The 21069-nt window shown below is 51.6% G+C and overlaps 1 protein-coding gene across 44 annotated transcripts in view; it reads right to left on the bottom strand.

The window, feature by feature from the left end:
* CELF4 (CUGBP Elav-like family member 4) overlaps positions 1 to 20113 on the bottom strand; it is a 312290-nt gene extending 292177 nt beyond the window's left edge. For 39 of the 44 annotated variants that reach the window (XM_043444150.1, XM_043444193.1, XM_043444163.1 and 36 more), the window contains exon 1: positions 19564 to 20113. In XM_043444150.1, coding sequence (XP_043300085.1) covers positions 19564 to 19849 — 286 coding nt within the window. In that variant the 5' untranslated portion in view covers positions 19850 to 20113. The remainder of the gene's footprint in view (positions 1 to 19563) is intronic. The other 5 variants (XM_043444172.1, XM_043444174.1, XM_043444173.1 and 2 more) reach the window with 1 other exon arrangement.
* Between the last annotated feature and the right edge of the window lie 956 nt (positions 20114 to 21069).

Raw genomic sequence — 21069 nt, 5'->3', positions numbered from 1 at the left:
TGAGGCGAAAGAACCGGGCCCCTGCAGCTAGATGCAAGGGCAGGGTTCAGGGACTCTGCACGCCCGGACAGAGGAGCATTCAGCCAGGAGCACTTCCTGGGAGCCCCACCCTGGCCTCCTGCGTGCTGTCCTTCCCTCAGGACTCACTGCTTCCTTCCCTCTCAGCGCTGCCTCTGGCCTTGCTGGTGGGGTATGAGTGCCGTCTGCTCCCACCCAGATGGAGGCAGTGGGGAGGGGGTCCTGTCTCTTCACATAGCTGCAACCCCACCCCACCCCAGCTCCCCGCCTGTGTCTCTCTCTCTCTCCCTCTTTCACACACACACACGCACACATACACACGGCCCCACACTTTCGGCTGTCTCCAGGAAGAGCTGGGTGCTCAGGGCTGTACCTGGGGAAGCTGTGGGCAGAATGTGAGAAAAACGCCACAGATGGCCCAGTCGTGCAGCCACGAAGCAGTGAGGTCTTGGGAGGACAGTTTCCCTTGGCGTCCCACTGCCTCAGGCTGCCCACACCGCCCGGGTGGGGACCCTGCCTCCCCCCTGACCTCCTCACTCATCCCCCATACCCGGGCCAGAGGCCCCACAGAGACCTCCCCCACGCACACTGGCAGAGAACTGCAGGAATGCCCAGCCAGGGAGTTGGACCCACCTTTCTGCTGTTTCTCACATGCACTTGGTAGAAACTCTAGTCCTAGGCTTATAATCTGTCACTTACAGACTGGCCCACCCGGGCCCATTACAGCCCCCATATGCTCGCGTCCATTCAGCACATCCAAGCACGCACGTCCACACGGCTCCTGGCCTGGGCCTCCCTAGCTGAGACTGCAGTGTGCTTACATGGAGGTGGTGTGCATGCATGTATTTACACACACACACAGACACACACATAGACACACACACCCCGTTCTCACAGCGGCTCCAGGGAAGGGCTCCAGATCCCAGCGCTCTGCTCAGACCCAGAGCCTCAGGATGGGAGCTGAGATGCTCCAGCTGTGAGATCCCCTTGGGCCTCCTGGGCACAAGTTTTGGGATGAGGGAGCTTTGTGGCCGTGCAGGAACAAGCGAGAGCCCCCGCTGCTCTCTTCCTTCCCTTTCCAGAGCCAGGGCAGAGACCACAGGTCTCTACAGCTGAGACACACACACACACGACCCACACAACATCAGCACACGGGTTACATGCACACAGGATGCAGCAACGCCAAACACAAGGAGACAACACGCATCCACGCAGCACTCCTCCGGAGGACACCGCACGCCAGCAACTGCCACACCGCGGCCGTTCACAGCCGTCTCCATGATCCCCAGAGCTGCACACGGAGCCTCACCCCTCGCAGCCCGTCTGCACGTTAAGGTCACATGGAATGGGGCAACACCACACACACACACACATACACACACACACACATGGCCTCCAAGGGCAGCCCACAGCGTCTCCTGTCCAGCAGGTCTGGCCCACGTCTCTTCATGGAAGAGAAGCCCCACCCCATTATTCTGGCAAAGTCTCAGTTTCCATATGCTTTGTTCATCCTCCAGGTGGTGAACACTTAGAGAACTCCTCAGGATTTTATCCTTGAGAAAACCATAAGTTTCCCATTCTCTGATGAGCTCCTTGTCATTGCTAACCCTTTGCTCCATGGCATGGGTGTGTGTGTATTCTCTTAATATGGATGCACAGGGCCACTTCGTCTGCCAAGCCTGGAACAAGTGTGGTTCCATAGACCCACGAGAGCCCTGCAGGCCAGGAACAGGCCTGGCTGGATAGCAGAGGGCTCGCTGTGGGAAGACACCCTTCCACGTCGCTTGGAGCCACAGAAGAGGCAGCCTGAATGCTGGCCTCCAGGACAGACCGGCTGCAACCTAGACTTGTTGTCTGATCCCTTCCAATCACTGTTTCCTGGAGGCACCTCTTTGCTCACAGGCCTGGCTTTAGCAGCTCTAGACCAGTCCAGGGCAGATATATGGGGCTAGAGGGGCGGAGGGGGAGTGGGGTCCTTGTAAGGTCTGCTCCAAACTTCTCCAGGACCTTTCTTGGTGTTGGTCAGATGAGAGGAAGCTTGGCCAGGCTCCTGCAGGTGGACACGGAAGGGCAATGGCAGAGGGAGTGTTCTCAGCAAACGCCTTCTGTGGATTTGCTGATTTCTAATGAGGATTCGGCCTGGACTTTTGTGAGGTTCCTGGGCCACACAGGCACTGAGGACTTTTGGCCTTTGGCCTAAGAAGGCTGAGAGGTGAGCTGAGGGGTCAGCGGGTCCCCTCCCTGCCTGTGCGCTGGGCCTGGGTCAGCCCTTTCTCTAAACCAGCTGGTTTTAATTCTCCTGCTCAAGAGGTATGGGGCTAAATTGTGCCTGTGGCCTTGTGGTTAATTAAGCCTTGTTGAGGTCTGGTGTTTTCGAGTGTGTGCTTCCATGTGAGTGCATGCATCTATGTCTGTGTGCATACCTCTATTGTGCATCTCTACGTGGGTCCGTGTGTGTCTTTGTGTGTTTCTATATGTGCATCTGAGAAATGTATTTATATATGTTGTTATACCTGTATTTTGGGGTGTGTGTAGTCTGTTCTCAGTCACTCGGTCATGTCCGACTCTTTGTGACCCCATGGACTGTAGCCCACCAGGCACCTCTGTCAGTGGGATTTTCCAGGCGAGGATTCTAGAGTGGTTGCCTATCTCTTCTCCAGGGGATCCATATTCAAGTGTGTTCCTATGTATGTCCGTGAGTGTATATTTCTTTGTGTGTCTGTATATGTGTGTGTCTGTGTATATGTGTATCTCTAAGAGGGTGTATTTGTGTGAGTTACCTCTGTGTGTCTGTAACGTGTACGTGTACTTGTGTGTGTGCACGTGTTTTCAGAGCCTCTGTGAAAAATGGTGTGGAATGATTTAAGAAAACGTTAGCCTGTAATGTCACAGGGCTTCAGCATCCCCATCTGTAAAGTGACGGCGATGGGAGAGATGATTTTTTTATTTACTTCCATAAAGGGAGCTGCAGTCATGGAAATGAGGTGGGCTTGAGAATATGACAGATTTGGTTGCAAATCCTGGCTCCGTGTCTCTGTAGCGTGTAAGCTCCGTCGAGTTGCTGCTCTCCGAGCTTCCGTTCCCTTGGCATTCAAAGGGGCACCGTGACACCTCAGTCACAGTTTCGTCACGAGGATCGGATGAGATAAAATAAGCAAAAGTCCTATGCGTGCCATGTGGTAGGTCCTTTGTCAATAGTATATCCTGTCCATCCTTGGGCCCTGAGGTCAGCGCGAGCAGCCTGTTTCTGACGGAGCAGGACTTTCAGAGCTCCCTGTGGTGTGATGCAGGTGCCGGCACTGAAGACATGACATGACATTGAGCCTGGAGATTTTAACTTTCACGCCTTGCTTCCCCTCCTCTCAGCTCCTTCCAACCTCACAACGACCCTAAGAGGTGGGGTGAGCAGGGGTCACTGCCGTGATTCTAGAGAGGAGAGAGCTCTGAGTGGGGCATCCAGACAGGGCGAGGCCCAGGTGTCCAGCTCCATGGTTGGCACGCCGGCCACTTCTGCAGCGGGCAGTGTCCAGGGCCCCAAACACTGCCTGCTCCCAGGGCCCCCCCTCAGAGGATCCAGGTTCTCTTGCACTGTCAGGCCCAAAGGAAAAGAGATTTCTCAAGACCCCCAAAGCACAGAGACCATCTACTGGACAGATTCAAAGAAGGAGCCTTTTGCACAGAATCAGAGGAGGTGGCCGGCGGCCGATTCTACCCTTCGGAGGAATCATGAAGGAATCATGGCTGGTCAGTCGTTGAGTTGGCTCCGATCTGCCTGTAAGGAGCAGATGCCCCCTTCCCCCATGTGGATGGCCAAGGCCAGATTCAGTAGCTGTGTCACCCACCTCATGTATAGGATTTGACTCTAAGTGATGCTTGCTGGCTTCCCCAAATCCAAACCACCCCAGAGCAGAGTGGTGTGGCCCCAAGGGCAGGGGAGCAGATGCCCTGGAGTTACTGAATGGACTCAGTCTCCCAAGAAGATGCACTCAGCTGCACATTTAACTTTGCACAGGTTGGTAGGGAAACAAACAAACCGAACGGCCATTCCTTAAATCATTGCTGCCCGTTCGGCCAGCGGCTGCCCAGCAGGCCAGGCCCCAGGAATCTGCCTGCTTGGCTAGCAGCCAGGCCTCTGCCCCCTCTGGTTTGCCTGGGCCCCTTCCCTGGCTCACCAGCGCCCGTTCTGAGTCTGAGCCGCTCTGCTGAACCCTGGCAGGATTTGACCAGGTTGTAATTTTCCTTCATGATCCCTTTTTCATTTTTCTTTATAAAAAAGGTATCAACTGTACCTGATTGCAAGAAGGATGAAAGAGGTAATAGACAAGAAAGCACTTTACAGATTAAAATGCTATATAAATGGAAGGCATAGTAAAACATAAATGAAATATATAATTTAACATCCATGATACAGTCTATAAGATGCAAGGTCTGACTTTAAATGACCAAAACACCTTTGGCACATAGGTTATATACGTATGGTAAATGGTAAGATATAGGACTTAATTTGGTATATAACGTGATTTAGAGTACATACTGTGATCCGTTGGATTATATAATACCTTATGACATATCACATTCCTAGCACAGAGGAAAGTAGAATCAAAATCAGTCGACATTAGGCTATTTTGGCATTCAAAACACCAGCCCCAGATTTGCGATTTTAACAGCTGAAGCTGGGATGGCGAAAACTAAAAATATGAATGGGGAAGACATCTCCATCGACCGGCAACATGGCCCACAGGGCGAGGGTCCGTGGGACGGAAGAAACCCCAAGAATAGGTCTGGGGAGAGGGCCTCTTGGGAGGAGGTGGAGGAGGCCTGCTTGGCAGTGATTGTTCCTACTATTTATGAGGCCAGATGAGGAGCTATAGGGCTTGCCGTGGCCCCCGAGTCTGCTGATTAGCTGGAGATTATATTGATGATGTAATAAAAATTCACTTTGTCTATTAAGTTTCACCAGGACAATCAGGAGAGATTAGATAAAAATCAGAGGAAATGAATAATAGAATGGAGGAGAAAAGCCATGAGCCTCCCTCCCTGCCATGGTCGCTGTGGGTCTCCCCTTGCCCTGCCCGCAGCAGGGTCTGGGTCCAGAAGCCCCCAGCCCCACACCCAGGCAAAGCTGAGCTGGCAGCGTCCCCGGGCTGGAGCTGGGCTGCTCTCCGGGAGGGACTTGGTGCTCCAGATACGGCGCTGGTTTAAGTTTACTGACTGTGTTTAATATTTGATTAGACCTCTGGCTTGGCAGCCTCCTGGGTGCGCAGGCCCTGCCGGGAGCCAGGCAGGGTCTCAGCCCCTCTGCTGCCTGCATCCTCGGGTCCTGCGGCGTGGGGGCGGGGGGCCCATGTCCATGTCCTGGCCACGCAGTTTTAAGCCAGGCTGGTCCATGCCTGAGAGCAACCAGAGGTCTCCTGGCCCCACGGTGTCTCTCTCTGGCCTGGCCTGTGCCGGAAATTCCCCCCTTAGGGATGTTTCTTAGGGTTACAGCCTGGGCTCTCAAAGGTCCCGGAACGAGGCACATGTCACCAATGATGGTGACGCATTAAGGTCCATTAGCCGCTAGGGGTGCATCTGCCCAGTTTGATTTGTCAGATCAGCAAGAGGCAGGACTTGGAAGGGACATGAAAGGGAGGTCATTTGGGTAGGGGACTGTTGTCCCCTGAGAGCCTGGGGCTTGGGGCTTGTCCCCTGGAGGGGCTCGGGGGAATGCAGAGGAGGCTGGGTGACAGTGACCTGGGAGGGCACCGGAAGACCGTGTCACTGACCTCCACGTCCCTGCGGGGAGCAGCCAGCCGTGTGCAGTTACTCCAGCTCCCTGGCAGAACCCAGTTCTGATCCTTTCCTGAGAAGCCCCAGGGGTCGGGATGATGCCAGGGCCAAGCTCTATGGCAGGCCTGAAGGAGGAGTCTCCCTCCCCTGAAGAGTGGGTCACAAACACAGCCGCATTCGGGCCCCTACCGGTCACCTCGTCTCTTCCTGCTCCTCTGGGCTGGGTTTGTCTCCCAGAGAGGAAGGAGGTGCCCCGATTGCTCCTCTGCAGTAAATGTGCTGCCCGGGGAGCCTGGCGCCCTTGCCCTGGTGAGCTGTCCACCCTGGGAGCGGCTCCTCCTGGAGTCTGCCAAGACTCCTCCGGACACAAGACCAGCGTCCCCCCAGGAAACACTGTCCTCGGCTTCCTCCCACTGCTTGGCTGCCTGCAGCCACTCCTGAACTGGGGGCCCCCCCAGACGAAGGGTGGGGGGCCTGCAAGAGACTCTTACCTCTGGAACCCCCAGTTCACCTGTCAGGGCGTTCAGCTGAGTAAGCCTGTGGGGGACAGTCTGGACTCCTGCCTGGGTGACAGGAAACATGGGCAAGGGTGGAAATATTTCATGAGTAATTTCTCAGCCCAAGTGGGCTGCTGTTGGGACAGCTGAAGGACACTGCAGCCCCAAAGCAGGTGAGGCCTGTCCTTGAAGGTCCTGTGTGTGTCCCCAGCTCCCTCACACGTATCTGCAACCCCCCTACCTACCCTTGCCCCCATCTCTTCTCCCTCAGCCGAGCTGGTAGTGGGTCCAGATTTATTCAAAGTGAGACATTCCTTTATCCACCAGCCAGAGAATGAGACTTCACTGCAGTGGGACAAAACCGAAACATAATGGAACAAAACGAAACAAAACAAGCAGGCCTTCAGCGAGCCAACCTCCCTGCCCGACTCAGCCGCAGCATCCCAGCCCGGCTGTCCCCACCCTCTCTATCTGGGAGCCTGGGACGAGCCCCCTGGGCAGGAGGCTGGTATCCTTATCTGATGTCTCCCCTGTGGAGGGCTGCTTTCGTTCCCCATGCAGGACACCCACATTGGGTAGTCTCCTCTCTTTGTTGGTCTGCTTCTTCCTAACACACACAGTTATTTCATGGTGGTGACGGTGGAGCTTCACCTTCTGGGGAGAGAGCTTGACCCTCTGGACACCTGAGTCACGTGTGAATCTGCCTCCTCGAGGGAGCCCTGTTTCTGCCCCATCATCCCAGGTTCTTCCTGGTGCAGGGCATGGTGTGGCTCCCCAGTTGGAATGCCACACTTGCCCTCTGCTTTGCAGAAGGCTGCCCCCAGCCCCAAGGTTGGGAGTGTGACCCCGTACTCCTCCTGGGGCTGGTCTGGGGTCGTCATCCTAGCAGCCGACTGGAGCCGATCCATACCCCTGCTCCTGCCCCAGCAGGATCCTCTGCCAGCCTTAGGGGACCCTCTTCTCCTGGCTGCGGAGCTTCTGCTGCAGACCAGCCCGGCTTTGCTGACCCGGGTCAGAACGCTCAAGAGTTACCGTTTGACTGAGAAACTTGAGAAACTCAGGAGAAACACACCAAGGCTTTGGAGACAGCGTGAGTCACGGACGGGGGTCTTGCTCAGATGAAAGCCGGAGCCTGGCCGCCCCCTGCTCAGCTCTGTGGCCACCACCCGGGGCCCCTGATCCCATCTCTCCCCTCCTCCCCCGGTCCAGTTGTCTGCCACTGTGACCTGATCTGCGGAGTGGCCCCTCCCTGCCACCTCCGGGCACGCTTTCCCTGTGGAGACACTGCCTGGTCATCTCTGCTGCACTCCTCTCTCTGGGGACCTGCTCCGGCCCTTGCAGCCCCAGGCCTCACCCTCTGCTCCTCATTCCAGTGGACTTTCAAAGCTGCCCAACACAATCACAACAGAATTGACTCGAATAAATCTAATAACTCACTTATTGAAATCATCAAGATGAGAGCAAAGAGGAGGTCTTGGTTTTCCCGAAAAAGAATTTTAAAAACTGCAAGAGGAAATGAGGCCTGGCAAGAAGCCAGTGGTGGCTCCTGCTCTGCGCCCCTCGCTTGATGGGACCTCGGTTGGTGCCCTGGGGTCTTGGCTAGACCTGAGGGGGCGGGTGAACCGAATGATCACTCATGAGTTGGCCCTGCAGCCGGGCCTGGATTGTCAGGAACACGGTCGAGTGTGCCAGTGTGTCTTCTGGGGGGCATTTGGGGAGCCCTTTGTGGAAGCTGAGAGATATAACAATTCAGAGCTGGACCCGCATCAGACCCCAAAGTATGGAAAAGATTCTGGTGTCCCAGCATATGGAATGAAGAATAAAACCCATACTAAACCATACACTAATTATTCATGTTTGGAACGAAACAAAACACACACGCATTCAGAACTACAGCACTTTCTCTGGATTTTCTGATTCTCCTCTTATTTCATGTTGATGCTGTTTGACAGGCGCCCTTAGGTGCAGGCTCAGGGTCCCATGAAGCCCACTCCTGCACGGGGCTCCCCCGTGTAAGAGGCAAGCTTTCATCATCCTGTAGGGGTAAGGAGTGGGGTACAGGGCCAAGTCAGGACTGTGGCAGGATCGGTGTCTGGGCTTCAGGGGCCCGGCTTGAGAGTCGGAAGAGGGCAGGCGACCGCTGGAGGAGTGGGGAGCCCTCCCACAAGCACAGTTTGGGGGCTCCTCCCCAAAGTAGGGAAAGTCTACAGGAGAGGCCCAGCTTCTGGGTTTGGGCTGTTCTCCTTGATCGAGGCCTTGGGGCCCAGGAGGTGGTGAGGCTCTGTGAGCGAGGCGGGGGCGCCCTTGGGCGCTAGGACCTGTCTTCCCCCAGCACCTCTGTGGCCACACCCAGTGCCTCGTCTGGGTCAGAGAAGGGAGTGGAGAGCAAGGTGGAGATCTGAGAACTGTCCAAGGTAGCCTAGAATAACGAGGCAAGGCCGTTAGCCCCGGGGGGGTGGGTGGGTGATTGAGCAGAGACTGGCCAAAACCCTTGATCCCAGGGACTGGGAGTAAGCGCCTGGCAGGGCTCTGAGTGTGCCTGAGGCCAGGACGGGGAGACAGGTGGCCTGTCTGCTGAGCCCAAGTGCTCCCATGCCAGCCACCCGAACTACTTCCTCTCCTTCCTCTTCATCAAAGGTATCTCCCCTGCACCTGCAAGGCTCTTTTCCTGTTATCCACCGTCACCCCACTCAGGGACCCGGCCTCTAAGGCAGTCTCCCTTCCAGCTGCCGCCACAGGCTCTGGGAACAGAGAAAAGAAACGAGCCGAAATGTCAGCTCTGTTCTCTCTCAGCCAAGCCCCCAGCCACTGGAGTCTCTGCTGTCCACTCCTTCCCCAGAACATCCGCCCTGGTGCTGCCCAGGATGGCCGAGGAAGACCATGCATGGTGTGACCTGGGCTCCGGCAGGAAGGCCGTGAGGGGCCAGGGCGGGCCTGCAGTGATTCCAAGGTCAGGGACGCACGGCCTTCCCTTTTCTTCCTGCTCACTGTGCCTGGAGGTGAGCCTCAGTGAGCAGGAACCTTCTACAGTCCAGACCACTCCAACCCCACCGGCAACGCCGGTGAAGCAAGACCTTAAGCCTCTGGCTCCTCTGGTCTCAAGAAGCTAGTCACAAGGTTGGTTGGATTGGGTGTCTTTTTCCCTGGGACCCCCTAAGCTGCAAAGGGTACACACTGATATCCCCTGGGGGCCAACGTCCCTGCCATGTACCTGGCGATGCGGCTCCAGGCTCACACCGCCCCTCAGAGATGGACCTCTTCACCCAGCAGGCTCAAGGATGCTCACTGTGCTCCATCCGATGAGACCAAACCAAGCCAAGTATCGATTTGACAGAAAGATATGGATATGTTAGGTGGATAATGGTGAGGGGATCCTATTTCTTTCTTTTCCTGTTCAGAGAACACCTCTCCTCCACCTCACCCCGTTGGAAAGCAGAGGCCGGATGAAGGAAAGTGTGCTCACTGGTCACTCAGGGACACCTCGATCTCCCTGGGCTCCTTCCAAGGGTTCAAGACCAGGGAGCCTCTGGGAGCAAGGTCCCCCTTTCCCACCACGGCAAACACTCTCGACGTCTTCGCCTCTCCATATATTCTTAGAACCAGTCAATATGATTAATTTTACATGGGCCTAATTTCCTGCTTTTGCCACGGAGTCCTCCCAGCCTCGCCCATCAGCAGCGACATGATACAGTTTCTGGTTATATTGGTCAACCAAGATATTGATATTATTAATAATGGATATCTATATGCTGACCTTTGTCCACACAACTGAATCACTCTGGGCTGGCTGTCACATTTCTTTAAGAGGTATTGATAAGCCCATTACTGGAAGGGCATGTACAATCTTAGGTGTGTGATTTCACTCACCTTCAAGTATCTCCTGTGCAAATCTACCCTTGTTGGGTGAGCTGGTGTGGGTACGATGCCATGTGCAAGAGGGAGTCTGCAGGTGTGTGCTCGTGTGGTGAGTGTATGTGTGTGTGGACATGCGTGTGTGAGTGTGCGTGTGGATGTGTGTGTGTCTGACTTGAACACCGGCCCTTTTAGAGCTGATCAAATAGTCAATTAGAGCATTATAGGGAGGTAGCAGAATCAGAGAGTGCCTACAAATACACTGTGATGTAGTGTTTGATCTTTGGATGCCTCTTGTCTCCTAGGACTAGCGCAGGAGGCTTGGCTTTATAAGGATATTATTAGGTTGATGCTTCGTTCTCTCACTGTACCTGCCAGGCAAGAGGCAGCGCTCACTGGGACCAGTCTGGCCAGAAGGTGCCACGGGGAGGTTCCCTGAGGGCCACGCTGCAAACTGGACTTTGGGGCCCTGCTGCTCCCAGCCTCGGTCTCTGAATCTGTGCAGTGGCAGCAATGCATCTGGCCAGAGAGGGAGTTTGACTCAGCTCAGCCTCCCAGCCTTCTGCACGGAAATTCCCAGACACTCCATAAGGCCTTGATGTTCCATACACACTGGGAGCGTGGCCCGTTGCCTACTAGAAGGTTGCCCTGGTAGAATGCACGTATTGTGTGCCCACGCGTGTGTGCACAGAGGCACACAGATCTCATCGCGTCTCTCCGTAACTGCTGTCATCTCTGTCATTCCTATGTGGGTGGACAGCGTGTCAGGGACAGTGCCTCCATCAAATCTGTCTACATTGATCCGTTCCTGTTTGGACCCAGACACAGTCACTTGTTGGGGGAGCCCCCTCTCTTGCCCCTGTAAAGGGGAGCCAGCTAGCTAGAGAGATCTTTTGGATCCTCAGACATAGTGTATGAATAAACCAGACATGGATTAATTAGGTGTGACTGCATCATTAAATTAGAATAATGAACAAACAGCCATGTATGGCATTCAAATCTGCCTAGAACAACTCCAAAGGTTGCTTTCAAGTAAGTCACCTGTCAGTTTATAGGTTTGGGGGACTCTGGAGAGTGAGGTTCCTGTCATACCTTGAGAAGTGGACTCATTAGGCACCAACTATTCCAGGCAAGGACCATTCTTCAGCGGGCACCCAGATTCTACCACCAAATCCAAACAATGGCTTGGTTCGATACAGCATCATCTATGCACACTTTGGCTGTGAGCATTTCTCAGAGTGAAATATGACAGTAGCACGGTGCTCAAGAGACAGGAGGGAGAAGTTAAGAGGTGTGGGCAGCGGATGTGAAATGTATCGATCCCGTAATATTTATGTGGATGCGCACATAGACGCTTATGCACGTGCCCCCACACACAAACACACTCACACACACATACACACACACATCTTTTCTTTTCTTTTGCATTTCCATGAAGTCTGTTCTTATTCTGTTGACACTCCCCATTTCAGCCAGATAGATCTGAAGATGAACTAAGTCCCAGTGGTGTAATTTTAGAAACAGCTGCGCAGCGGCGGCCCCATGCCCTCGGTGGGCAACACCCCTCTCCCTCCCCATCCTAGGATGGAGCGGCTATGCAGTAAGATGTGTTTGTCTTTAACAAAGAGGAAGAAGCAACAGCTCAGAGAAAAGGAAATGAGAAGGAAGGTCGCTTGCCTCACCTCGAGCAGTGGGATAGCCTCATGCAAGGGGGCTTTGTTATAGCAAGATCTGTTAAGTAATCAGAAACCTTTGATCTGGAGCCGCTCTTAACAAAGGTGATAATTAATTAAAGCAGAGTGTATTGCACTAAAGTAACATTGCGGTCAGTTTATGCGCTGTCCCGAGCCGGCCTTCGGAAGTCTCCGTCAATTAAACTCTTGTTGGAGGCCAGTTCATTATCAATTCCGCCCCCCCCAAGCTTTGATCAATATTTTTTGGCTGTTCCATCCTCGCAGAAGCAGTACTGTGTCTGTGTCGGCGAGGGCACTGGTTTATTTACATCTTGCAGATAGCCACGTAGGATTTGTTCCTGAGCTGAGCTGCTGGGAATCGCTTCATTTGAGTGTCAGTCTGCTCATGCTGGCGGGGAGATACAAGGGAGGATAAGGGAAACCAGAGGTGGAGCGCGCAGAGGGGAGCAGCCCCTTGAACGCACGGTCCTGAGCGCGTCCGCTGCTGCTCCCAGAGGGACTCAGAAAGGAGGGCAATTGCCCTGGGGCGGCCCACTGACTGCTTTGTTGGTTTCTGTGGGCAGAGCTGTGGCTTGGGCTTTATACCCATCCCGGGACCACTGGAGATCGGATGAGTGGAGATGGAGGAAGCCCTTAGGACAAGCACATCAACTCTGGAAATTCCTCTGTCACTATTTCTACCCCATCATTGTCCTTTTGCCCTGACATCTTTAACCACACCCTCATGTCACCAAGTGGAACATGGATCTTTCTCTCCAGGCCCACTGTGGGATTTCTGAGCGCATCTTAAGTAACAAGGGGGGAAAGAAAAGAGGGAGATGGAAGAAGATGATAAAAGGGCCTCAACAGAGCTGGGGGCTCTGTTCCCCTCACCTAGGCTATTTGGGCAGGATTAGATGCTTCCTGTGATTCTTGAAGATATGTGTATTTGAAGGGCTGCAGAAAAGGTGAAAGTAAAGGAAGTGAACATGTTTTCCTTGCAGAGAGCCCAAAAGGTGGGCCACCAGGTCCCTGCCACCTCCGCATGCATTCAGGTTAAATGCAGCCCTCTGCTTGCCAGGGCCTAGCTCGACTGACATGACCAAGTCCTCTGTGTGTGTGTGTGTGTGTGTGTGTGTGTGTGTGTGTGTGTGTGTGTGTGTGAGAGAGAGAGAGAGAGAGAGAGAGGAAACACTACAAGAGGAAAGAAGGACTGGGATGCCAAGGGGCAGCAGGTGGGGTAAAGAATGCAGTTGGTGGAGGGAGTGATCCCTGCAGAGAGCTGGGCTCTGTGGTTAGCCACTGAGATCTTGGATGCAAGGTCATTTCTAAAACGAGTCAATAGGTGAGCAGAAGTGGGCAAGCCTTTGAAGAGCAATGAGTGAGGGGAGATGAAACCTCTCCCCGACCTGGACATTTGGGTGGGGATATCAGGCTGATGAACAAGAGCACACCTCCACACTGGAACTTAGATCATTGACAGATCCAAGCCACGAGTTCTGAGGTGGAGCATGCACGTTAATCACAAGGACAGTGTTATTCTCTTTTCTCCATCAACCATCTCCCTGACCACACATACAGCCTTGCAATATGAAACTATCCCTAACATCATCTCCACACCACTTGAATTCATCATGTCTTCCCTGCACACACACACACACACACACACACTCACTCACTCACATTTACACCAACACCCACGCAGGCTGCAGCAACTTCCCTCCCCCAGCCCTCCAGTACCCAGAGACACACACAGGTTTTCACACCCTCCAGCTCTTCTCTCAGCATGTCACATGGGATTTCCCTTCCAAGTTCAGAAGCTGCTGCAGTTTCAGCCACTGTAAACCAGTGCTCCCAGCTACTGACTGGCATTTGGACCTCCCAATTTTCAGTTTTCTTTTTTTCTGCCTATGATGTTGGAACTTAATTTCTATTGCCTCTTCCTCTCCTCTATGGAGTACTCATTCCAGATCTTCTCCAGTGGGATCCCTCCTAGGTCTCTTTGGAAACTGACCACCTTCCGGTGATGTGGAAGGTGTGAGTTGTGCAGTGTTTTTCCCTAATCCGTCAGAGGCAAATGAACCCAGCTGTTTTCTCAACCAAAGAGGTGGTGTCTTGGATATCTCCTCAGGCCTCACTCAGAAACTCCTCTCCCATCCTGGTCTATAAATTACAATAACGAGAATGATGGTGATAATAATGACAGTGACGGCCTTTGCTCCAGTCACTGGAGTGTGCTGAGATCGCTGGGTATTAGGAATGCCCCCTGAAAATAAGCTCCTTGAAAGCACTCTGAAAACTTTACAATACACAGAACAGAGGGGACGTTTGCATATCTGTGGCATGCATTTTTGTAATTGTTTTCCTTTGGGTTGTTTTTAAGCTATGACTTCATTCAAGAAAAGCTTTTCTTTTTGTTTTATTTTGGTTTTTTGTTTGAGAAGCCACAAACATCAGCCAACTGGAGCAGGTGGAGAGAGTGAAAGTATGCCAAGGGGGTTCTTTCAACCCAATCTAGAATTCCCATTAAAGCTGAGTGGGGGGGAAAAAGAGTGTTAACATCTCCCTGTTGAATTGCAGTAAAATCTAGGCCAGCCCTGGTTCCCATATGTGTGGGATGCGCTTAGTCATGCTTGCACATGGATGCATGTACGTGCACATGTGCAGATTAATTTATTTCTCTCTCTGTGTGTGTGTGTGTGTGTGCACACATGTGTTGATTCTCAGGAAGTGTGATAAATGAAATCATGCACAACCAGCAAATAACCACCAGCATCTTAAGTAAACTAATCATTTCCCAGTAGTTTTTTTCCTTACTCCTAAATAGAATACTTAGCAACATCTGGAATTTGGAGGTTTTTAAAAAAGGGGCTGTGGTTTAGATTTATTTTAACTTTGCAATGATTACTATTGCTAATTTTCTTTAGTGAAACTTATTTTTTAAAATATTTTTCTTCTTTTTTTTATTACAGCATTCTCATTTTCCATCTCTTTCTCACAAGGCAAATCTTTCTTTTAAAAGCTAGATGTGTGTGTCCAGCCACTCTGCCAGTGTCTTTCCCTGGACAGAACAGAATTTTTATTTTTCCAAAGTGTTTTTTTTTTTTTTTTAAGTTCATCTTAATTGAGCTGATGACCATGCTGATACTTTGGCTTCCCTGTGTCTTAGACTCATTTGAAAACAGAAATCAGATAGAACCTCACTGGCTTTAATTCACCTACCTCGGGAAAAAAACAACGAGCTCTCTCAGCTAAAGTCAAGCAGCGGAAACTCGGTGATTTTCTTACATCTTACACAAAACTATGAGACATAATTTTATGAAGCTGGTCACAAATCACCCAAACATAATCATAACCCTTGCCCTTTCCCTTTCCCCCAGTTGCACTCCAAATCAAGGGGCCTGAGGAATTTCCTACTCAGATACCATCGAAATGAGAGGTTGTGAACCTGACGATGAGTATATTTCAAAATGATATACTCTCCAAGCTCAATTCACAGAAGGTCCCATTACTCTGTCCCCACCCTCCCTCTGGATGTAGTATGAAAGTATGAGGGGCTGAAGTCCCTGAAGCTGTGGCTCCCAGATTGGCAGCCCCCGGGGCTGCTAGTGGAGTATATTTTCCTTCATGTAGTTGAGGAAAATCTCAATGCAGAAGGGTTATCCAGGCCACAGATCTGTTCTGACTAGTTAACAAGAGGGACTGTGATGAGGACTCGGCTGTTTAGATTAAAATGCATTGCAGGCTCTGGGAACAAGCACACATCAGTAGTAAAGGCTGTTTAAACCTTTGGGGACAGCCCTATGTTTAGATTACATTAATTCATAAATATTATACTAAATACCACTTAAATTGGACTTAAATGACTTCAAAGATAATGCATTATAATATGGCTATCCAGAGAGCACTAGTCTTTATGTCTCCCAGTAACTCAGTCTTTGCTGCCTCCTATCCTGCTAGACAAGACCAAAGTTATGAATGGATTGTGGCTTGTTCATGTGTGATCCACTAACTGCATGTGTGTGTGTTAACGGTCATGACTATGTGTGCATATGTATTTTCAGCCCTGCCTCTCCTCTCCAGAAAATACAAGGAAAAAAAGAGAAATAAATAAAAAGTGAGAGAAGGGAAGAATTAGACTAGTGGGCGACCTGTTTCTTCCTCCAAAGGAGAACATATCTACAGGAAGAGGCAACATTGGTCCTCAGCTCACTTTTGCTGCTACCCCGGGAGTTTACCTCTCTCTTCTTTAATCAATAGCACAATGTCTTTCTCTTTGGAGCCTGGAAAAACAATCTTTCTCAAAGTGCTTCAAAGAGGGGAGAAAAGGAGGCTCTGAGTTGGCTGGGAGAGTTTGCATTAAACTGGATTGTCTTTCCTAGGTGTTGTTTCTTCAAATTGTTCTGGGCTTTTTTTCTTTCTTTCTCACTCTGCCTGGCACCCAGATCTGCCTTTGCCCATTTGCTTTCTGGTCTCCAGGGGGTGAATTTACCTTTACAGTAATCACCCCAGTCCACAACTGCTATTTGCTGCCTCCCCAGCCCAACAGCCTTTCTCTGATACGGCTGAGTTTGTTCCACAACACCCACCTACTCCCTCCTCCAGACTCCCAATTTGACTGGAGTAATTGCCTTTTAAGGTTCACTCTACGCATGGCAGGTATTCCATTAACCCTTAGAACTCTTTCCTTCTTTAGTTACCAGAGATGGCAGGTGGCCAACAAATGGATACCCACCTGAAATCTCATGCACTTAATTTAATTTTTACTTATTTTTTTCTTCTTCTCTTAACCAATAATATACTTATTCCATCCACACTGGAGGCCAGTATCCTATCATGTCTCTCAATTTTATCCCAGTCTGATTCATTAGAAGTTAGAAATTCAAGCAGGGGAAAGAAAAAGCCACAAATATACCCTGAAACCAGGCTTAACAAAGGCACGTTTCTATCTCTAGCCTCATGTTATAATTCAGAGTTGGGGGAAATCTAGAAGCCAAATGCAACCCTCATTCTTCAAGCCTCATCATGCTTTTTGACTTAACAGTAATTAATCACCAATGGCAAGCGAGTAATTTTTTAAGGTGGCCGGAGGCTTATTTTATCAGGATTAGCTAATAAATCAGGCTGTATCACTGAAGGAGGAGTTCAAACTCTTCTAGGACTGAATAAACCAGCCCTCGGAAACTGTCTCATTTATTCAGCTCTCTCGGATCTTCCAGGCACTGTTAGGGACATTGTGGCCCAACCTTGCCTATAAAAATCCAAGGGATGGAGAGGCAGGAAGTTTCATAGGGAAAAATATATGCTCAGGCTCTGAAGGGTGAGCTTTGACAACGAGGCACCCAGAGCCAAAGGGCCTGCCTGCCCCCGACTGAGCCAGTTTAGGGGAGGAATTATTTAGAAAATGAAGTTTGGCTTGACCTAGGAATTCTGGCCAGATATGTGTATATATATATATATATATATATATGATGTGTTACATATGATACCACTATATCTTAACCTTCTCTGCCTTCCTGATGTAAATAATGATAATTCTACGTCTTTACTATAATAAAAGGGAGCCCCTAAAACCATCAGAAACAGAGTGATGATACCAGCAGGGGTCTTGAGAAAAAACCAAGGAATATTGTTTAAGATTATCTTCATTTAAAATAAAGAAGCAAAGAAAGTGCTCCAACCCAGATCTCACAGGGAGCTCAGTTCTTCACAACTGTCTTTTTAGCCTCTAGTGGATTCTGATTTTTTTTAAACTTTAAAATCTCAAATCCCCACATGAACCTATCATTAAGATGGGCAAAGAATTTCCCTACCTCTGCTTTTTAATTTTCATTATTGCTATTTTAAAATCTGGGGACATATTAAAGTGACAAAGGTTTGATGCAAACCTTGACTAGCTTCTAGGGAGCTTGATTGGAAAGGGAAAAACTACAGAGATATGGTTGTCTTGAGAGGGAGGGTGATAAAAGGGGAAAACAAATATTATTTTGAAGACTGCCTCCCCATTCCAGCTTTCCAGTTTCTCTTCTGAACAGACAGACATTTTCTCCATATTGAATAAAGGTTGGTTTCTCTTTCCATTACAGCCCCCACCCTCACCCCACCCCAACAAACCCAGTATATTTCCATTCTGCTGTGTTTTTGTGCTACTCAACATGCCATTAACTTTAAGATTTACTCCTCAGCAGGCAAGCTGGAAGATGCTAAAGCCAATAAAAACTGCTCTCTGGGACTCCAACTATGAGGAGTTTGGAGCTCTGCTTAGTATTCGGATGAAGGGAGGGCTGGAGAAGGAGGGAGGTTGTGATAGTGAAAACCACTGCTGCTCAGAGAACCAGACAGCTCCGCACTCTGCACCTAATGTGCCGGAGGATCAGCTCTGTTCATAGCCCATTTGTGGCCAGGGATGAGGCTGCTCTCTGTGTGTGGGTGGGTGTGCGTGTGCGTGTGTGTGTTTTCATCTTTAAAACCACCAGCTCTAACACAGCACCTTCAGCAGCTCTCCCCACTACTGTTTATTAAAAACGGAACGTCCATACACATCCCTTACAACTTCCTTAGCCCGGTGCTCCCTCTCTGCCTGACGATCAATCTCTCTCAGAAAGCATTTAACTTGCCCACACAGCTCCAGCCCAGATTAATTCCCGCTGCACATCCTATACATTACTGTTAGGGAGCAAGCACTGGGCTAATTTCGTCACCCACCAGCCACCCACACACATTCTACAACTGAACACGTTTGGGGCTCTGCCTTAAAGATAATAAAACAAGGAGAAAACAGGCAGGCTGCAGACAATTCCCATGACCACTTTCCTAAAAAGTTGCTGGGTTTTAATTCTTTGATCATTCTGATTCCCCCTCCTCCAAGCACTCACTAGCAATGATTGCTTCAAGGGAGAGAAATAATGTACTATAAACCTCTCTGCACGGTGAGTTTGGGATAATTTAGGATACACCCTCCAAAATGCCTATCTTTCACACACACATTTTTTCCCGAAGCCCTGCCTGATTTCTTGAGAAGGGGGATCATTCAGGCTTCCCTGACCCCCCACTCTACCCAGGGGATGGCTGGTTCCTTGCTAATTCTTGCCTTAGGTTTTGTCCCTCTTTCCTTCAAACAACCAACCCCCCACCACCTCCTCCACCACTCAAACCACAACCGGATTATTCAGGCACACGGCTCGACAGGGAGAGTTTACTGTCAGATTGATAGCGAAATAAAAATATCTCTTTGAATTTGTCACCTTTCTTCTTTTTAGACGGCTGCGCTCCCTGCTACTCTGACCCGGAGCGGAGAAGGAGAAGACCATCTCCTGTTAGCATTTTCAGCACCACGGCGGTGGACAGCACCCTTGGTCCCTGGCCGGCTGGAGAGCCCGCCAGTCCGCTCAGCGTCCCGGGCTCGGCCGGCGCAGCCGTCCCCATCCCAATCTTTCAAGTCGCTGGACCCAAAAAGCCAAGCCCTGATTTCTCTCGATCCTCTCTCTCTCTTTCTCTTCTTCTGCTCCCGCTTCTCTCCGCACGAAACCGCGTCTATCAGCTTCTTGCCCAAAATCCAGCCTTGCCCCAGCGAACAGCTTCCCCATGCACCCCAGTCCCGGTCTCCGCTGCCCGAGCGCCTCCCTCCTCGGCGTCCGCCCGAGGCTCCCTCTCGCGCCGTCTCCCGCTCGCTCTCTCGCTCGCTCGTCGCCGGCCGCCCGGCCCGCCCGCCGCTCCTTCTCCCCGGCAAAGTTGGGAGGGAAAGGTGCACTCACCTTTGTGCATGCCTGTGAACCTGTCCTTCAGAACCGTCAGCTCGTAGATCTTGCCGAACTCCTCGAAGAGGGGCTTGAGGTCCTTCTCGTCCAGGTTGCGGGGGATCTGCCCAATGAACAGCTTGATGGCATCGTGGTCCTTCATGGGAATGGTCGACGGGTTCCCCGGGCTGTGGCTTAATCCGTTCATGTGCCCGGCGCTGCCCGGGCTGCTGCCGAGCCCGCTGGTACTGAGGCTCGCGTTGTCAGCCTGTCCGTTTGCTAACGTGGCCATCTTTATATACATAGAGAAAATCTTCTTTCCTTTTATTCTTTCTCGCTCGCACTCTCTCGCTCCTCTCCCTCGCAAGCTCGCTCGCGCTCACACACGCACACGCACACACACGCTCGGGTTCTCTCCCCCTCGGTTGCTCTACACCTCGCTCTGCGCTCGCTCTCTGCTCTCTCTCTCTTTCTCCTCTCTTCTCTCGCTCGCGCTCTCTCTCCTCTCCCCCCTCTCTCCCTCCCTCTCTTCTCTCTCTCTCTTTCTCTCTCTCTCTTTCGGTCTGATCTGATTTTTTTTTTTTAATTTTTTTTTTTTTTTTTTTTACATTGAACAGACAGGATCTCTGTCCTTTCCGTTTAAACAGCCTGGACCGGTTCAAGTTCGCAGTCAGACCAGGGGTGGGGGCGGCGAGTGCGCGAGCGCGGCAGAGGGGGGCGCGGGGCCGGGAGAGGGTGAGATGCGGCGGGCGTGGGTGGGGGGGGGCCCGGCGCGGCGGGCGGCGGCTGGGAGCCGGGCGGCGTGGGGCGGCGCCGGCCCCCCGCGCCTCCCCCGTCGGCGGCCCCGGCGAGCGGCGGTGGTACAGTCCGAGACGGCCCCCGGCTATAAATAGCGCCAGGCGCATGGCTCTTCGGGAGGCGCTGAGATTCCGGGCCCGGCGGCCGCGGGGAGCGAGTGCCAGTTAGGAACGGGGCTGCTGGTCTTCTCTTTTGCGTTTTGGGGGTTCTTTTTGTTCATAGCAGCAGGTGCAACTTTTTGTCTTTTCTTAACAAAACAAACAAACATTGATTTTCATTTTCTCGTGGGTATGTAGGGGGGCGTTATCCACCCAGCTGCGCTCTATTAGGGCGCCAGGCGGGCGAAGCAAAGGCTGGGATGGCGGGCGGGGCGGCGGCGAAGGTAGAATGGGCGCTTCTTTTCCTCCCATCTGGTTCCCTTTATTTATTTATTTAGACTCGAAAAAGCGAGCCGGCTTGGAGGAAGTCCGCCCAGCGATCCGAGTGCGCATTGATCAGTGTCGAGAGAAAAAAAAAGCTACATAAATATATATTATGTGGATAAATCTATAGACAAGAGCTCTCTCGCGCGCGCGCGCGCTCTTTGCTTTTTTCCCTCCTCGCATCCCCAACCTGCCAGAGTAACCCCAAATCTTCGCCCTCCCGCAAAACTGTCTACCGCCAACCGAGCTACCTGGGGAGGACGGGTCTGGGGAGCAGTCGGGCCGCGCCGGGGGGCCGGGGCGT

The sequence above is a fragment of the Cervus canadensis genome, chromosome 23 (assembly GCF_019320065.1).
Source record: "Cervus canadensis isolate Bull #8, Minnesota chromosome 23, ASM1932006v1, whole genome shotgun sequence".
NCBI classification, from domain to species: domain Eukaryota; kingdom Metazoa; phylum Chordata; class Mammalia; order Artiodactyla; family Cervidae; genus Cervus; species Cervus canadensis.
The sequence above is the reverse complement of the archived record's forward strand: the minus strand, read 5'-3'. Positions and strand labels throughout refer to the sequence as shown.